The 16160-nt window shown below is 42.9% G+C and overlaps 1 protein-coding gene across 1 annotated transcript in view; it reads right to left on the reverse strand.

The window, feature by feature from the left end:
* Positions 1-16160, reverse strand: part of prex2 (phosphatidylinositol-3,4,5-trisphosphate-dependent Rac exchange factor 2) — an 85041-nt gene that overhangs the window by 28164 nt on the left and 40717 nt on the right. Inside the window, exons 20-29 of the mRNA XM_054622545.1 lie at positions 14668-14804; positions 12845-12962; positions 12056-12240; positions 9879-10040; positions 7605-7827; positions 7273-7480; positions 3371-3550; positions 3123-3217; positions 2537-2619; positions 1633-1723 (exon numbers count right to left, since the gene is read on the reverse strand). Of these exons, the coding sequence (XP_054478520.1) occupies positions 1633-1723; positions 2537-2619; positions 3123-3217; positions 3371-3550; positions 7273-7480; positions 7605-7827; positions 9879-10040; positions 12056-12240; positions 12845-12962; positions 14668-14804 (1482 nt within the window). The remainder of the gene's footprint in view (positions 1-1632; positions 1724-2536; positions 2620-3122; positions 3218-3370; positions 3551-7272; positions 7481-7604; positions 7828-9878; positions 10041-12055; positions 12241-12844; positions 12963-14667; positions 14805-16160) is intronic.

Below are 16160 nucleotides of genomic sequence, written 5' to 3' on the forward strand. Positions count from 1 at the left end.
GACGAAGGGGGATCTGTGACAGAATGGTGGCTGTTTAATGCTGTGTATGTGTGCGTATGTGTGTGTGTGTGTGTGTGTGTGTGTGTGTGTGTGTGTGTGTGTGTGTGTGTGTGTGTGTGTGTGTGTGTGTGTGTGTGTGTGTGTCTGTGTGTGTCTTTCTGAGGGCAACAAAGAGAGTGAGAGATCAGATGCAGGAATGCTCCACTTGTTAGATAATCCTATTTGCTCTGTTATCAACCACACACATTACTGGAGTGGAGATGGATCAGCTCTGATCAAGGCCTTCACGTCCCTCCTGAGGGCATTCATGCACACAAACACTCACACACACACACACACACACACACACACACACACACACACACACACACACACACACACACACACACACACACACACACACACACAGACCTATTTTAAGTTCAAGCATATCTACGCTGACTTGAAGACAGTCTGAGATGAGAGGGGAGTGTGTGTGTGCCAATTGGGTCGGGGTGTTTGGAAGCGTCACTTCTGAAAAGATACAGAATAAATGTGTAATCTGCTCTTCTGCTTTTAGTGCTCATCACACTCCGTTAAAGTCACATTCAAGGACATAAAATAAGCAAACTTTTTCATAACAGAGATTATTAAAGCCTTACATAGTACAATAAAGACCACCATGATAGAAAGCATCAAGTCATCATTTTTGGGAAAGTCTTGGAACCCTGCCTACGCCACTTACAAAAAGAAGAAAGAAAACAATTTTTGCTTTTGAGAATAGTTTTTTTTCGATCTAATCTTCAAAAAGGGCTGAGCAGAGTTCCACGGATCAGGAAAGGGCACCGTAAGCTAGTTTCTATTTGTAGTGGAAATGATAAGGACAAATTTAGCCCATTCCAGTAACATTTCCTCCATTTTCCTGTTAGAGATAAAAATGTAACAAAAGACAGCGGTGGTTAAAAAGAACAGAGGCCAAGATGAGGTGAGGTGGCAAATAGCACACAGTAAAAACAAAATTATCTGATAACACACAACAACAACAGCTGTTACAGGGTCACATTTCCCTTTGACTGTTAAGTAGCACTACAATAACGGTGAAGTGGAGATGAGTACTAAGCAACTAAGTGGTGCTGTTTCAACACCATAAAGTGCTTCAGAGTGAAGGACACTGGGATAGCTGGAGGGGAAAAGAAGTAATCATTTTTTTAGGAGCTGGAATCCACCTAAAATACTTTCCCCAAGTCTCTACAATCACATCTGTGTACACACACAAATTACACAACAGGAAGTTGCAGCCCCTATGCGCAGGCGGCTGCGACATTTTTAGCGTGTTCTCTGTTTTCTCTCAGTATCGGTGCTGGTTGGGAGTGTCTCCAATATTATCTTTCTTCTCTCAGGCTCACTGTGCAGCACAGCAAGATCCAGGAAGCACAGCTACACCTCAAAAAAAAAACATTCCTCACAGGAAACGCATACACTGCTTTAGCAGAAAGTGAGACATTTTCCCGCGGAAATAAGACATAAAGTGCCACTTCTACATTTCTTGCTAAAATGGTTTGACTACTGTGTACTGTGAAGTGATATGTGGTAAAAGATGCTGAGAGATGGGTGTTTCAGAGCCAGGAGCACATCACAGTCCCACTGCTTTACCTTGTAATCCTCTTCCAGGTGTGAAGCACTTTGTCTGCTCAAACGCCCGAGCCACCACTGCTCCTCTCAGCATGCTGGTGATGGAGTCCACCTGAAAGGAGCACAAGGGTCAAGCTGGTGCACTTACATTATGTACTTTCCCATTAAACAAGTATCAAAAGGATGTGCAAGGAAGCACAAACCGCTTCCGAAACATAGCCCACACCTGTGTCTCTCGCTCTCTCTGTAACACACACACAAAATCCCACAGAGCAGTGAATACAATTTGCCATTCAGTGTGTAAACAAAGATGGGGAAACTGCTCTACAATAAAACAAATGACAGGAAGTGGCACAAAAGTGCAGACACAGCAAAGCTTAGTTTTTTCTGCTTTTCCAATGCCGATGGAGACGTCCTCATAAAACTTCTTGTGGATGGTGTATGCATAATCAGATATGGTCAACCTTTGCTCCAAAGGCCTCAGAAAGGTCATAGGTCAGCTTAAGGTTGTCAGGATTTTCACTTCCTGAGCATGAGTCAAAAAAAATAAACACCACACAAATCCTGTTCTTCATACTCAAAAGTCTCAAGAAGATATATGCCCTTTAAAAACATTAAGTTGCACATGAAATATGATAACTGCTTTTGGTTTGAAAAGACTGCCATTTCACAGCCATTTGCAATCTATCACACAATACGATTAGACAACACAATATTTGACCTTTCACCTTAACAAGATAACAGAAAAGTTAAGTATTCCTTTCGGGGATTAATATAATATATTAAGATTTAAAATAATGTTTGTCTGCAAGACAGAAACTTGATTTAAGGTTTAATGATGAGAACTGCAGATAGTGAGAAAGTTAGTTTCTTAAGCTTTCCAAGTCACATCAATCACATCTGCACAGATGTTTATCTGACCCACCTGGCTAAATAGATGTTCAAGAAAGCTGTGGAGTTTCTTCTGCTTATCATGGGACAGCCACACACTGGAGGGCATCTCATCTCCTGCAGAGGGGTTACAAGTTGTCAGCATTAGTCCACTGATGTGCCGTATTAGACACATGCATGTTTTCAGTGTGTTGTCTTAACACATCAACTCATGTACGACGGCAAATCTGGTGTGTGTGTCCGTTTATTGTCTTTCTTTCAAGCTTATATGTATAATATATTACAGCTTTTATAATGAAGAACAAGGGGGCGATATCTGACATCCCATATAGCTGCAAAATATGTGTGTATGGCTGTGTGACAGAACCGTCCTAAGACACAGAGGGGAAGGACACTCGACAGGATACACAGCTGTGTGAGATGTTAATGACATTTCCAGCTGAGATGTGTGGCCAAACGCCAGTCATATCCAATTAGATTCAATTTAGAGCTTTTTTGTTCATGTTTTCTAGAAGGTGTAATCATGCAATTAGATTGTAATAGTGGTCTGACATTGACGGGTCTAATTTGCAACATTTTTATCTGCCAAATAAGTTCACTGCTGTGTTGCATTTGTATACCTGAGTCCATCTCATCGCTGTGGACGTAGGAGCTACAGTGGCTGCTACAGATACTGGTGAAGGAAGCAATGGAGTTCCTGTTGCTATTACAGTCACTGAGAAGAAACAGGAAGATAAACGTTAAGGAGAAAATATAAAGATGCGCCTTTCTGGCCATTAGTTTCCACAACATGGTCTGCTATTGTATGATATGGCATTATATAGTACTGTATACATATGCAGCTTGTGTAACTTCACTTTTCTTTTACCTGTATGAGTCTCTGTTGCTGATTGTGTCGTGTCCGGAGTCCTCCTGCTCGTCCCCTGCTACATTAAAACACACTTTCTTCCCGTTCCGCTCCCCTTTCTCCCCCTCACTCTCTGCCGATATGTAGCTCTCCGGGGTCTTCGCCTCGGACGCAGGAGGATAGGCGATGGAGGATAAGAGGCTGATAGAGAGAAAAAAAAGGAGGAAGGGGAAAGCGGAGGACAGACAGAGTGGAGGGATTACTTCAAAACAGCTATGACATTTGACACAGCAGGACAGAAAACAGCTTCCTTGATCACACTGATGCCACACAGGAAGCTTTTGAATGTGTTCCAGCATTGCGACATATTGAACTGTAAATACAGTATGTACTGTATGTGCGTACTGTACGTGTGCTTGATGCTCCAACAGCTGACTTGAGTGTGCCAAACAAAATTCCAACCTGTTTGCTCTCGGCTTCCGCACAACAGCTTCAGATGGTCACTGATCCGCGTCGTATTAATAGGTTCAAACATGCAGCAGGGCACAGCTGTGTCAACACGCTGCTTCTCCGCTGCAGAGATCAGCTCCCCTCTAACTGTTACAGCCGGCCTGCATTCTATCAGACGGTTATCAGAGGAGCAGGAAGAGGCCGGCCAGGATATTTTCACAGTTGCAGCAACACATGTTGGCATTTAAAGCCATATTCCAATAAGTGCTTGGCTTGGACTTTTTTTCTTTTTTTCTGTTTTTAATCTCTCTCCACGCACACACACTCCGACACGCGATGTCTGTTTACATTACAACCTCATTTTAATTTGTGCCCGCTTACATTTTCCATTGTGTCATAACATCGGCCTTAAGGAAGTTTCAGAGTGGAGGCAGTGGATGGGGGGGGGGGTCCTCGAAGCCACTCAGAGCTACGGGAAATAAACAACCTGTCTTCCTCGTGCTTCCCAAATGCATCCGAGATTTTTATGCCTCTTTATGATTTTAAACACCTCTCCTTTCCCCTCATTCTCTCTCTCTCTCTCCATTGACCCCCTTTCTACCCATTCACTGAGGCTGACTAGGCCACAGAGATGCCCTCATTATGGTCCACTCCAGGAGCCACAACAATGCCCCTCCAAAGCAGAGTGGCATTCCGTCGCCATGGAGAAGCTCTCCAGGCTCTGTGATTGGCTCTTGGTTAATAAAGAAGTGAGCGCCGTTTGGGGCCTTTGGGGTACAAACTATCGGAGGGAGCAAGGGAGAATAACAATGACTGGATCAGAGAAGGGACGTCAACAGAGAGAGGAAAGAGGGGAAAAAACTGAACGCGAAAGAGAAGGCCAAAGTACACCACTGCTTATTGAAAGCAATCAGAAAGATCTCTTAATCTCCCACAGGAAGCTCTTTAACCCACTTCGACACATTAAACCATTAGACATCAATGGCCTTCATTCATTGTAGCGTCTATAAGAGCCTCTGCATTACAAAAGCTCCACATCAGGCAGTTTTTTGATATTTGCCTGCTTTGATCTATACTGAGGTAAACAAGTCAGAGGACCCTATAGCTCCTATACCGCTGCCAGTTAGGCCGCTATTAATGATGTGAAAGTATGTTAAAGTGGAGGAGGAAATCCAGGAAGGGAGGAGGTCCTGATATACAGCAAGCCCTTGTGCGAGGCACGTCCTCGTGCAGCTGTGACCCTTAATCTGTGGCCCCCGAGACAAAAGTTCACAGGTCGCTGTCTCAAAATTGATTCCTCCAGAATCAGCCAAGAAATTATGTAACATCATTCTATCTCAAGTTGTTTTCTTTTCCTGAATTACTTGAGGATGTTTCTAATCTCTGACGAGTTCACCGTAGACTTCCTCTCCTGACTTTGGGTTGAGAACGGAGGGGTTTGTGTTTGACATCACGCCCCAAAAGAGCCCTCATAAATATGGCCACTTCAGTTCATTATTACATCATTAGGAAGTTGTGCTGTCAAAGTTAGGCACACCCAGTACCGAAAAAGAAAGAGACACAGAAAGTCAAGAATGTCTGCGTTTGAGTGTGCAGGCGGATGTGTAGGGAAAAAGTCATAGAGGGAAATGAGACAGGACAAAGAGGCACAGATATAAAGGACAGCTAGGAGAAGAATCCTAGGGCAAGTAGTCGTAGTAGTAGTGACCCCAAACCAGTCAACGAACAGGTTAATATGCAAACCAACATAATGAGGCGCTCGGGGTTGTGGAACACACCCACAGAGGTCAGAGCAATGCCTTCAGACTGCAGCTGCAAGATGCACCATATTAGTTCCAATCCTGTGAAACACTCAGGCCCACCCCCACAGCTCACTCTTAACAAGCTCCTGAAGTGTGCATGTGTGTGTACGTCTGCATGTTTAAACAGATAGCGGATGGCAAAGGTCATTATCCCCTCACTAGCTGTGTCTCGGACCATTTGAAAGCGCGTGGATACGATTCTGCTAATTGGCACCGACGGGAGCATGACAAAATTTGTCCAGACTCAGTCATTAGAGCCCTGCTGTGGACTCCACTCATTATTACCACGGCTGCATAAGTTGACAGCTACGCTCAATCTGGCGACTTTTAATGTCATTCTCCGAATGCTGCCGCCTTCGCTGAGGAGTCTTCTAATGACTAGATCAATCTAATGATCATCTGAATTTCATAACACATAAGTCAGCTGTCTACCAATAATTACCATCTACTGTGGGGGAACTCTGGAGTAAAGTTTCTAAAGTTTAAAAAGAGGTAATATAATCATTTTCAAGTGTGCGTGTATGTGTTTGTGTTTATCTGTGTACTGTGCATGCATATATCAGTGGTCCATTGTCGGTGAATGTCATTTCCAGAGGGCACCTGGCATAATGACACACCCTTTACATCATAGAGATTGGATTTCCTGTTTGGGGGTGGGGGAAGTAGAACTGGAGCAGTGTTTCCCATTTCCTTTCCGAAGCCTCGTGTGCCTCCAAACAATGAACCCGGCGACCGTTGTGAACACAGAGAGTCCAGCCAGGAAATACTGATCCAACACACACACACACACACACACACCATATCTGATTTAAAATCCAGAGCATAAATGAAGCATGGTCATACCTTTGTGCACAAATTGTGCAGACGCATGGATGAGAAAACCAACAAAATAAAATGTTTCTGTTTTCTCTATCTCACACACAACACACACACACACACACACACACACACACACACACACACACACACACACACACACACACACACACACACACACACACACACACACACACAGGTGCTAGAGTAATGACCAAAGTGTTTGCCCGCCAAGTGCCAGATGCAGTGCATTGACCAAGCAGGCTGCTAAAGTTACAGAGTGTTATATGAGGCAATCTGGTTTCAAAGGGCATTTCACATCAAGTGGAACAGAATCGGCGGGAGGTTTTCTTTTGCCGTCATAAACAACTAGAATTACCTGCTCGTGGTTGTGTGTGCCTCCTCCAACAGGTCAAGTTGCATTTCAAAAACACACATCCGTCCAAAATGTAATCACTTCATCGTTTTACCCCATTATACATTTGTGTGAAATTTTCACAATTAGCATACGAATGGCCAAAAACGTGTTTTGTGAGGTCACAGAATCTAATCCCTGCCTCGGGCCATGACTGCCGTGGACACATTAAAAGTGTTTTGTAGAGTTTCAAAAAATATCAATTTCCCCCTTTGTTTTGCTATTTGTGAGAAATCTGTTCGAACATATCAATCTCAAACTCCAACTTCAGGAAACTGTGACTCACATGGGAAGGATTTGCAGGGGGTTGAGCATATGAGAAGGTAAACATGTGTTGCTTATGTGTGTGTGAGTTTTTGCATAATAACTTGACCACTTGAATCTCTACATTCAGGTACATATGTTGTATATACAGTAAGTATGTACATAAAGCTACTTACTCATGAATATGGCCACCGTGCGTCTCCATCTCCTTGACAACCATGGTGAGTTTGTAGAGGAGTTTTTGGTAAGAGTCCAGGGTGAGCAGGTCTTCCTCTCTGAGCAGGAAGCGAAGGCCGTGACCCTCCGTCCTGCCCAGGCTATGACCTGATGGTGCAGCCATCGTGGTGATGGTATGCTGGACATTAACCATGGGGTTTAGCTTACCTGAGGCAACACAAAAAAATTCAGAAAAGAAACAGTAAAGAAAGTGTGACATTCCAAACAGATTCAGGTTTATGTGCCTTATTCAACTGTGCAGGTGTTCTTCATGCACCCTCTCCTCTCTCACCCTGCTCAGCACCGCTGCGTCCTCCCCTCTCCAGGGTGTTCTTCCTGTTGTCCAGCTGCACACCAAAGGCACTACCCAGAGAGGTAGTTGTCTTCGGGTAGGACACCTCCATCACATTGATATGACAGTTTGTAGGGCAGAAGTCGCTGCTATGGAGGGGGGACACCTTGGCTTTAGCCTGCTTAAAGGTGGGCCACGCTCTGTTCTTCAGTACCCGAGCAAACTGTTATACAGCGGAAAAAGAGATATACGTATGGTTTAGAGATAACACATGATTTCTTTAATGTGGTTGGTAAAGTGAAAAGAGAATTTAATAGAAATATGGGTGGAGATCTTGCACTATAATAAAATATACTGCAGAGAATGCCATCGTATGATATTGGTTGGTAGGTTTACAATCAATAGTAATCAAAGGTGGGGAATAGGAATGGATAGGACAATTTTAGAAGATACAGTCTTCAGAAGTCTGAATTTTAGCATTATGCAGCTGATGTGTTCCTCACCAGCACAAGAATAAAAGGCTCTATGTGAAACACGCCAGACAATATCTGTCAACTTAATGTGCTGTTTTGTTTAAACACACATGGACGCTGGGGCTATAAGAAAAGCACAAAGTCACATAACTGTACATTTTCTATTTATTTGATTTGTGTAAATTCATGTTTTCAATTTATTGCGGAGGAACTGTTTATTTTCATCACACTTTCCACTGAAAATGTTATTGTTTCAAATAAAATAAACATTCTGTTCAGATAAGATAAACATACAGATAAGATGACAGCACATGAGTCCTGTACACATTGTTGAATGAGAAATATCTTCCGGGTGGCTTAATGTTATAGAACCTCTATAGGACATTTACCTCCACCCAACCCTGCTGTGTAAGGAAACTTCCTGACTGTTCCACGAGATACCATCTCCATGCAAAACTCAAGGGAGCCCGACGGGACTGCTTGGATCCAAAAGAGCTGATATAGAATATCACAAGCACATTTTTGGGTTGCACTTTCCTTGAACCCTCCATCACAGGGCCTGCGTCCTGTCTTGGACGTTACACAGCAGATGGTATAAGCCACCAGATCGTTTTTTTAGCAACTTGGGCTGTCAAGCAACATAAGCATAACATAATGTGTATGTCAGCTAATGAACTTAAACCAGATATGTCTTCCTGGTTCTCTCAGATAGCTGGAGCAAGAAGCTTCTGCTCCGAGGAAAATGATATGCTCCAGATGGACCATGAGCTGACCATCTCTTGAGACTGAAGACTCTCAGCACATCTCTTGTCTCTAGAGTTTTGAGGACTCTTATTTCCAGGCCTCAGGTTAACATCTCTCCATTCTTTCTTTCCATCTATGTGTCTTTCCTCTTTCATCCTTCCTCTCTCTAATTTCTCCCTCCTTCTTTCATTCTTCCACTCTGAACCCCCACCTCTTTTCTCTCTTGGGGTCTGAGAAGGAATGCTCCAGTGCAGGAGGGGATCTTACACAACAAAAGTCCTGACTGTGCCTGAGCATGGCTATTTATAAGTGACTGGTAATTAATCCAAGGCCCACTCTAATGTTCAGTCAGATCCTTTCCTTTTCCCCTCTCACGCATAGGGATGTTTGGCCTATAGACACATGCTTACAGATGTGCATGAAAAGTGATGAAAATACTTTGGCTCTGTCAACAACCAGCTGTAACCTAATTACAAACAAAGCACCAGATAATACTACATATTGCACACATATTTCCGAAGCCGACAGACACGACAGACATCCTGGCTAAATATTTCTTCTTCAGTCTCAGTTCAGTGAGAACTGATAACATTTTGGTGCAGGAGCCTTCAGATGCCGACACATGATGCACATGCTGGTGTCTATGCAGTGACAAAACAAGCATCCATTTATGTCTCTTATTTACATTCGTAGTATGTCTTCCTCACTTGCCTAGCTCCTTTACAAATGTATAGGAGTTTCTTTTCAATCACAGCCTTTGTGCAGTGGAGGTCACTATAAATCTTTTAACACAGTGCATCCACGTTGAATAAATTCAGCAGAATTTCCACTTTCTTTTACGATAAGAACCACATAGTGGAACCACAGAGCGAAAGCTATCTAAAAGTGGTATTTCTACACCAGCTGCATCCTGGGTCTTTTATTGTCAGTTTACATAATTGCAGAGGACAGAGTTCATTTTCATGGTTCCAGGCTGCTTAAAAATATACATATGCAGATCATGGTGGAGACAAATTTCATCCAGAGCATAGAGTGTGATGAAGAGCCGCTTTGTTACCTTTCTGTAGTTGGTGATACGCCGGTTGATGTGCTCCACCCTCTCACCACACATGGCACTGAAGCGTACCTTCAGCTCCTCCGGGATCACATCACAGCTGGAACTCAACCTGCCACACATCTGCACCAGCGTGTCATCATTACGCGCCAGCGCCTCCAGGATCTGGTCAGAGAAAGGGCAAACATAAGGCAGGGATGATTAACTGATATGCAAATCCCTTCTCAAAATCCCTTTTGGAACAAGTAATGGGATGTAAATAAATGACCAAGTGTTTCTTTAGATTGGAAAACAAAATAGAATTTGGCGGAAGGGCTGATTCTTCTACAGCATTTCATGAGCAGTTAAACCGTAATCTTAAATCCCCATGTGCTATTCATAAATCCATGGAGATAAACCCAGATTGTGATACATATGCTGTACGTATGTAGACTCTGACTTTCTAGATCAGAGATTAGATATGAGGAGAGAGAGACACAAATCTCTGAGCCATCTTAATGAGATGCCCAGTGGAGGAAAGAGAAAAGCAGGGGAGGAAATGTAACAACAGGAAGAGACTGAAGCTCAAGAAATCCCAATTGCCCTGACAGCGTTCTCAATATTAAAATTCAACTTCACATAGATCTCAGAGGACATCTGGGGCAGATGTTTATAATAATACTAAAATGACTTTCACGATGGAGGAATGGGAAACGACTTATAATCAGAGGGGATATGGCAAGTTTTATTTCTGTGCATGTCTTTGGGTTTAATTTAAGATGGTGCTTTCAAAGACTTTACAACACGAGGGATGTAAATCTAGACATGAACCCAACTTGAGATCACTGCTAATTTGACATTAATGGAAGATGTTGTTCATCATGGTATTTGACAGAAAGATGCTGCAAACTGCTTTTTATTTTCCACACCCGCATGTGCGCATCCATGTCTGAGTGAATCTTCTTTCCTCCGTGTATCTTAAATCAATCGTGATCATTCTGTGAACATCACTGCTAGGATGTAAAAATAATGCACTTAACACAGCTCAGACCCAACAGGGATAAAATAGAGCTGTCAGTTCTAACAGGCATCAAGCTCCTCAATCTACACAGGGGAGCTGTTGGCTGTGTCTGTCCGTGCCAAAGTATTCAAAACACAAACAATTACATTATGAAATGTGTGTGACATTTCAAATTTAAGGAAAAGTGTCTCAACAAAGATTATCTGAATTATCAGTCAGGAATCTGATAGATTACTAATTCTGTAATTTCACTTTCCTCCAAGCAGCACAAACGTATAGAAAAACAATGACTTGTCATGATAATTTTTTAGTTAATCTACTGTTACTGCAGCGTGATGTGAGACAGAAACCTTGTCATGGTTTGTTTACGTCTTTAGTGTTGTCCCGCATGAAGCGAGGCTCAGCTATGAGGTGATAAACCCCAACAGAAGAACAATCACCAAAAAGTTAATAAAACTTTCCCTCTCTTTCTCTCATTGCCATCCACAGCCACTTAGGATCAAACAGTTAGAATAATAAGAAAAGTAATTGCCATTAGTTGAAATGCACTAGAGCTGGACAGGGTCCAATTAAACACTGGGATAAAATGGAGCTGTGGGCCTCTATCCCTATTTCTGTGAATTGTATATATTTCCTATTGAGTGCGAGTTCCCTTCATATACAGTGCATACAGCACATAGCAACTTTATTACATTTTGCCCATAGCCCCAAAAACCAACTGGTACTCTTCAGCTGGAATTCACGATTCATGTGATTAAATACAAATACAGTGAATAATTTGCTCCATTTAGGCAAAATATCAAGTGATAGAATTAAAAAGGTATTAAAAGTAGATTTTGAAACTTTGACACTGGTTGGTAATCTAACCTCTAGCTGGACCGAAAAAAACCAAATGTAGTGAATTACCAACATAACCGTTTTCCCCCCAAAATTTGTCTGAATCCCACATATTTAAACCAACATAGGCCTAAAATCCACTTAAAATGCACAAATTATATAACTGGTCACCAATTCTGAAATGAAAAAAAGAATCCAGCATGGGAAAGGGACTGTAAAGTAGTGATGATACTTGCATGTATTGTTATCAAGATAAATGTCACAATATATCATTATATAGAATATACTGTATATCTTATCATTTAGCCCTATATTCATCCCACTAACTTATCGGACGGGATACCTTAGCAGTGAGGCTGAAGAATCCCTTTGGTTCGACCATCTTTTCCAGTACGTGACACTTGATGCCGGCTGTGCTGTCATACTCGTACATCACTCCGTACTCCAGGTGGACGTTGTCTACTGTCAAACTTACATGGTCCTTCTTACCGTCGATGATGGCTATGGTGTTGAATTTGTCCATCACCTCTGAGATTATAAAAAAAACAGAAGAATGAAGAGAAGGTGATGAAAACATCTCTGTTAACTGGCAGCACAAATAAGAAAAAATATGTACTGAATGATGTTCTATAATAATCCCTATCTTTACCACAAACACTGTGTTCATCATTGCACTCTCTGCAATGTAGGAGGTCTCAGACCACCAAATCTGTAGTTCATTTTAGAGAAAGACCCTCCACACATGGCTTCCCTCCATAAAACCTCCTAAAATGATGAGCAATTCATAGAGTATTACGTTAACCAGCCCTACGCTAACGCGATGACTTAATATGCCAGTAAATCCTGCTCCGTGGCCGTTTGCTACGAAAGGGAATAGCTTTCCTCTTTAACCTTCTCATTGGGATCCATAAATCGTAGGGGGCAATTAACACTTGATCAGCCAGAGGGGGGCGGCTGTTCTCAGACTAACACACTCCAGATGAGCCTGTTTGGAGCTCCGTCTGACTTGTTAACTGGAGAGGGCGACGGACTTGTGATCCCGCGAACAAGCCTCTGTGACATCCACAAACACCTTGAGCGGGATTTTTTTCTCGTTGCAGTTTATTGTGAGTGTGTGTTTATGTGTGGTCACCTTCTACTTTACAATCGAAGCCATCTCCATTCTCTTCAAGGGATGGTTTCTGGTTCGTCTTCTGGCCGTCCTCCTGGGCGCTCTCGCTGTTGTTGTACACCCACTTTATAGTGTCTTGCTGCAAAGGATTAATAAATAGGAATTTGTTAAGAAAATAAATGTAATGTTTTTGCATCATAAAACATATAAAACAAGATGTTTAGTCCCTATCAAACGATTTATTTTATTTATACTTTGAACTTATATTAAACTGCAAAACATCTGTATGTTTTTGCTTAGAAATGAAATTGACCGGAAACATTAGTTACTCATGCACAAAACTGTCGACACAAATCAGTGTATTGTAGCATCACTCGTGCTCAACAGGTGGCAATTATATTGCAAGAAGGATGGGAAATGAGGAAAAATAAAACTCTACTGGTCTGGTGTGTGTGTGCGTGTGTGTGTGTGTGTGTGTGTGTAAGCTGAGGTGTGAGTTTCATGCAGCATGTTTAGCCGATTCTGCCCAGATATGGTGTACAGTGTTGCAGTTGGGTTGGCAGGGCACACAGTGAAAAACCTTCACAAACATATGGAAACACGGTGTTTGGTGGGACCACAAACTCAAACTCATGCCAATGGCATCAACCCACTCTAGCGTGCCACACGGTGTGTGTGTGTGTGTGTGTGTGTGTGTGTGTGTGTGTGTGTGTGTGTGTGTGTGTGTGTGTGTGTGTGTGTGTGTGTGTGTGTGTGTGTGTGTGTGTGTGTGTGTGTGTGCATGACTCTGTATTTGTCTGTTCTCTCGTCTGCTACCCAAGCCCACAGGGAGTTTTCTGCCAAGGCTACATGCTGTGCTGCCTACTGGTCTGCGGTCTTGCAGTGTACAACCACAAACACACGCACACACATAGACACACACACAAACAGAGAAAGGGACATAGAAAAAGAAAGAGAGGGCGGTTCCTCTGCGTCCATACTTGATGTAAACCAGATCTCCAGAAATGTTGGAACCCTGAAGTGCTTCATTAAGCCTGCAGTCCCAGCGGGGCACAATTATAGCAACACACTACACTAACTCAAACCACACACACACCCTTGGGTTTCTATTTTCACACAATCTTCCCACCTTCAGCAGGTGGACTGCGCTTGCTCTCTCCCCCCTACACCGCTGTCAACCACTCTTTCAGGAAAAAGAAGTAACTTGGCTCGCTTTTCCTCCGTCTTTTTATCCTCCCTCCCTCCAGCAATCTCACCCACACTGAGCTTCGGCCACCCCCAGATCCTTTCCCACCTCTCTTTGCAGCCTGCCAGTCTCCCACAGCAGGCCCACCGCTGTGAGCCAGAGGTCAGCGCTGGAGGAGCCAAAACTACTATTATTTCTGCGTAATGACCCAAGAGAAGGGAAAGAGGGAGTCAGAGAGAGAGAGAAAGAGAGATAGGAAGGTAAACGGGAGCTAGGAGGTCTGCCTGCTATGTTCTTTCTCACGGTCAACTAGTCCCTTTTTCCCCCTCTTTTTGTTCCTTTTGCTGTTTTATGATCTCTCACACTTCTTATCCTTCTATTTCTACAACATAATTATTATTACTTTAAATTTTCTACCAGTGAGTTCATGTGACATGAAAGTGTGACCTCTAAATCAAATATAATTGCAGAAAATCTTTTCTTCTTAGGGGACTATATGTTCATAGTGCTGACAGGTATTTTTTTTAATTTTCATTGTATACATGATTGATAACCTAAATATTGAGTAAACACTTATCCCCTGAATACAGACTTTTTGAAAACTGCAGCGTAAAGTTAAGTTCCCTTCTTCCCGCCAATTCCTCTCACCCCGTCTCACCTGTGTGGGTCGACGGTACTTCCTGCATGCGGTGACATGAGCGATGACGCTGGCATGGCTCTCCTTGCTAACGTTGATGCCGTTCACCTTGATGATGCACTGGCCAGGGTGGAGACCGGCGATGGCTGCCACCGTGCCTGGCGTGAGACAGAGACAAGCAAAGAGAAAGGAGGGGTGTCAAGGGCAATAACTGCTGCACGTCATCATGCAGGTAAGAGCTGAATCAGGATGAAACAAATACCAGCACATCCGAATAAAAAAAATGACTGTCACATCTTCCACATCCTGTGCACAAAATTAGGTTGAACGACATTCCTTTTTTTTTTTCTCTTTCTCTATTTACAACTTTGTTTCCTGTTTTGGCAGCTCGGGAGGAGTGTGAGAGACAGTGTAGAGAGGAGGGAAGTTGTTTATCTCGGGTAGACGAGGGCCTCTCTGAGGGATGTAATTCAGACCCTACTATAAGAGAACTTCAAGGTTTACAGCTATCAGAAGGAAGTGCGTGGCAGACTAAATATTCCTCCCATTTGTTTTGATAGCTCCTCAGGCACACACCATGCATACCTCACATTGCAATATACCGAATCTTCACTCCTCTCGCCAAGTATTGTGAGCATGTAAATATTGGGCTTTACTGCTTTAAGTGTAGTAAGAAAGTATATCCACAGACAGGTCGACTGGATTTATTAATAGAAGAGAAAAACAGGCTGAAGTCCAACACAACAACAGGGCCAATAAGATTGGGACTCAGACTGCAAAGACGAGAACAAGTGTGTCACAAGATACAGCACTCTAATGTTATTATAACTATATATTATTGGAGTTGCATCACTTTATGTTTATCAATACTTTGTTTCGACTGATATAATGCAATAAGAATAGCTCTGGTTACTCAGGTAGGTTGCTCTTTGGAACAAGACTCCGGTGAGCAGGATGTGTGTTTTGAAGCGTTAACATTTGCTTATTAGCACTAATGTTGACATGACTGGCCCTTGCTAGCCCTGCTAGAACTGGTACCACAAACCTAAAATTTATTTCATCTGTTTACCGGCTCCTTCTCCTTGTCCCACCACTTCCTGTCTCTCAGTTTCTCTGCCTCTAATTGGTATAACCTGCTCTTGTTGACCTCAGATATCAGGGGACAGCAGCTGTTATGACAAGCCAAGGGATTAGACACCTTCTACATCATCAGTTTTGTCTCAGGGGATCAGAGCATCTTCTTAAACACACAGCAGGTTCCCAGGCAACCACATCATCAAGCCAACACATGCACAGTCACACATATGCAGGCACATTTCTACCCTGCTATCCAACTTAGATTGCTTAAGAAAAAAAGACAATTCAATTCCCCTGAGAACAGCCAGACAAGGCCATGGATTGTTTTTTTGATTGGATCCTATCCTATCTTGTGCCAGCCCTGATAGCAGTGCTACTAAACACGCTGTGTTTGGTGAAAAGCAGGGACTCTGCATCTCCATCACACAGGGGAACTG

This window comes from Anoplopoma fimbria, chromosome 21 (assembly GCF_027596085.1).
Source record: "Anoplopoma fimbria isolate UVic2021 breed Golden Eagle Sablefish chromosome 21, Afim_UVic_2022, whole genome shotgun sequence".
In the NCBI taxonomy this organism is placed as follows: domain Eukaryota; kingdom Metazoa; phylum Chordata; class Actinopteri; order Perciformes; family Anoplopomatidae; genus Anoplopoma; species Anoplopoma fimbria.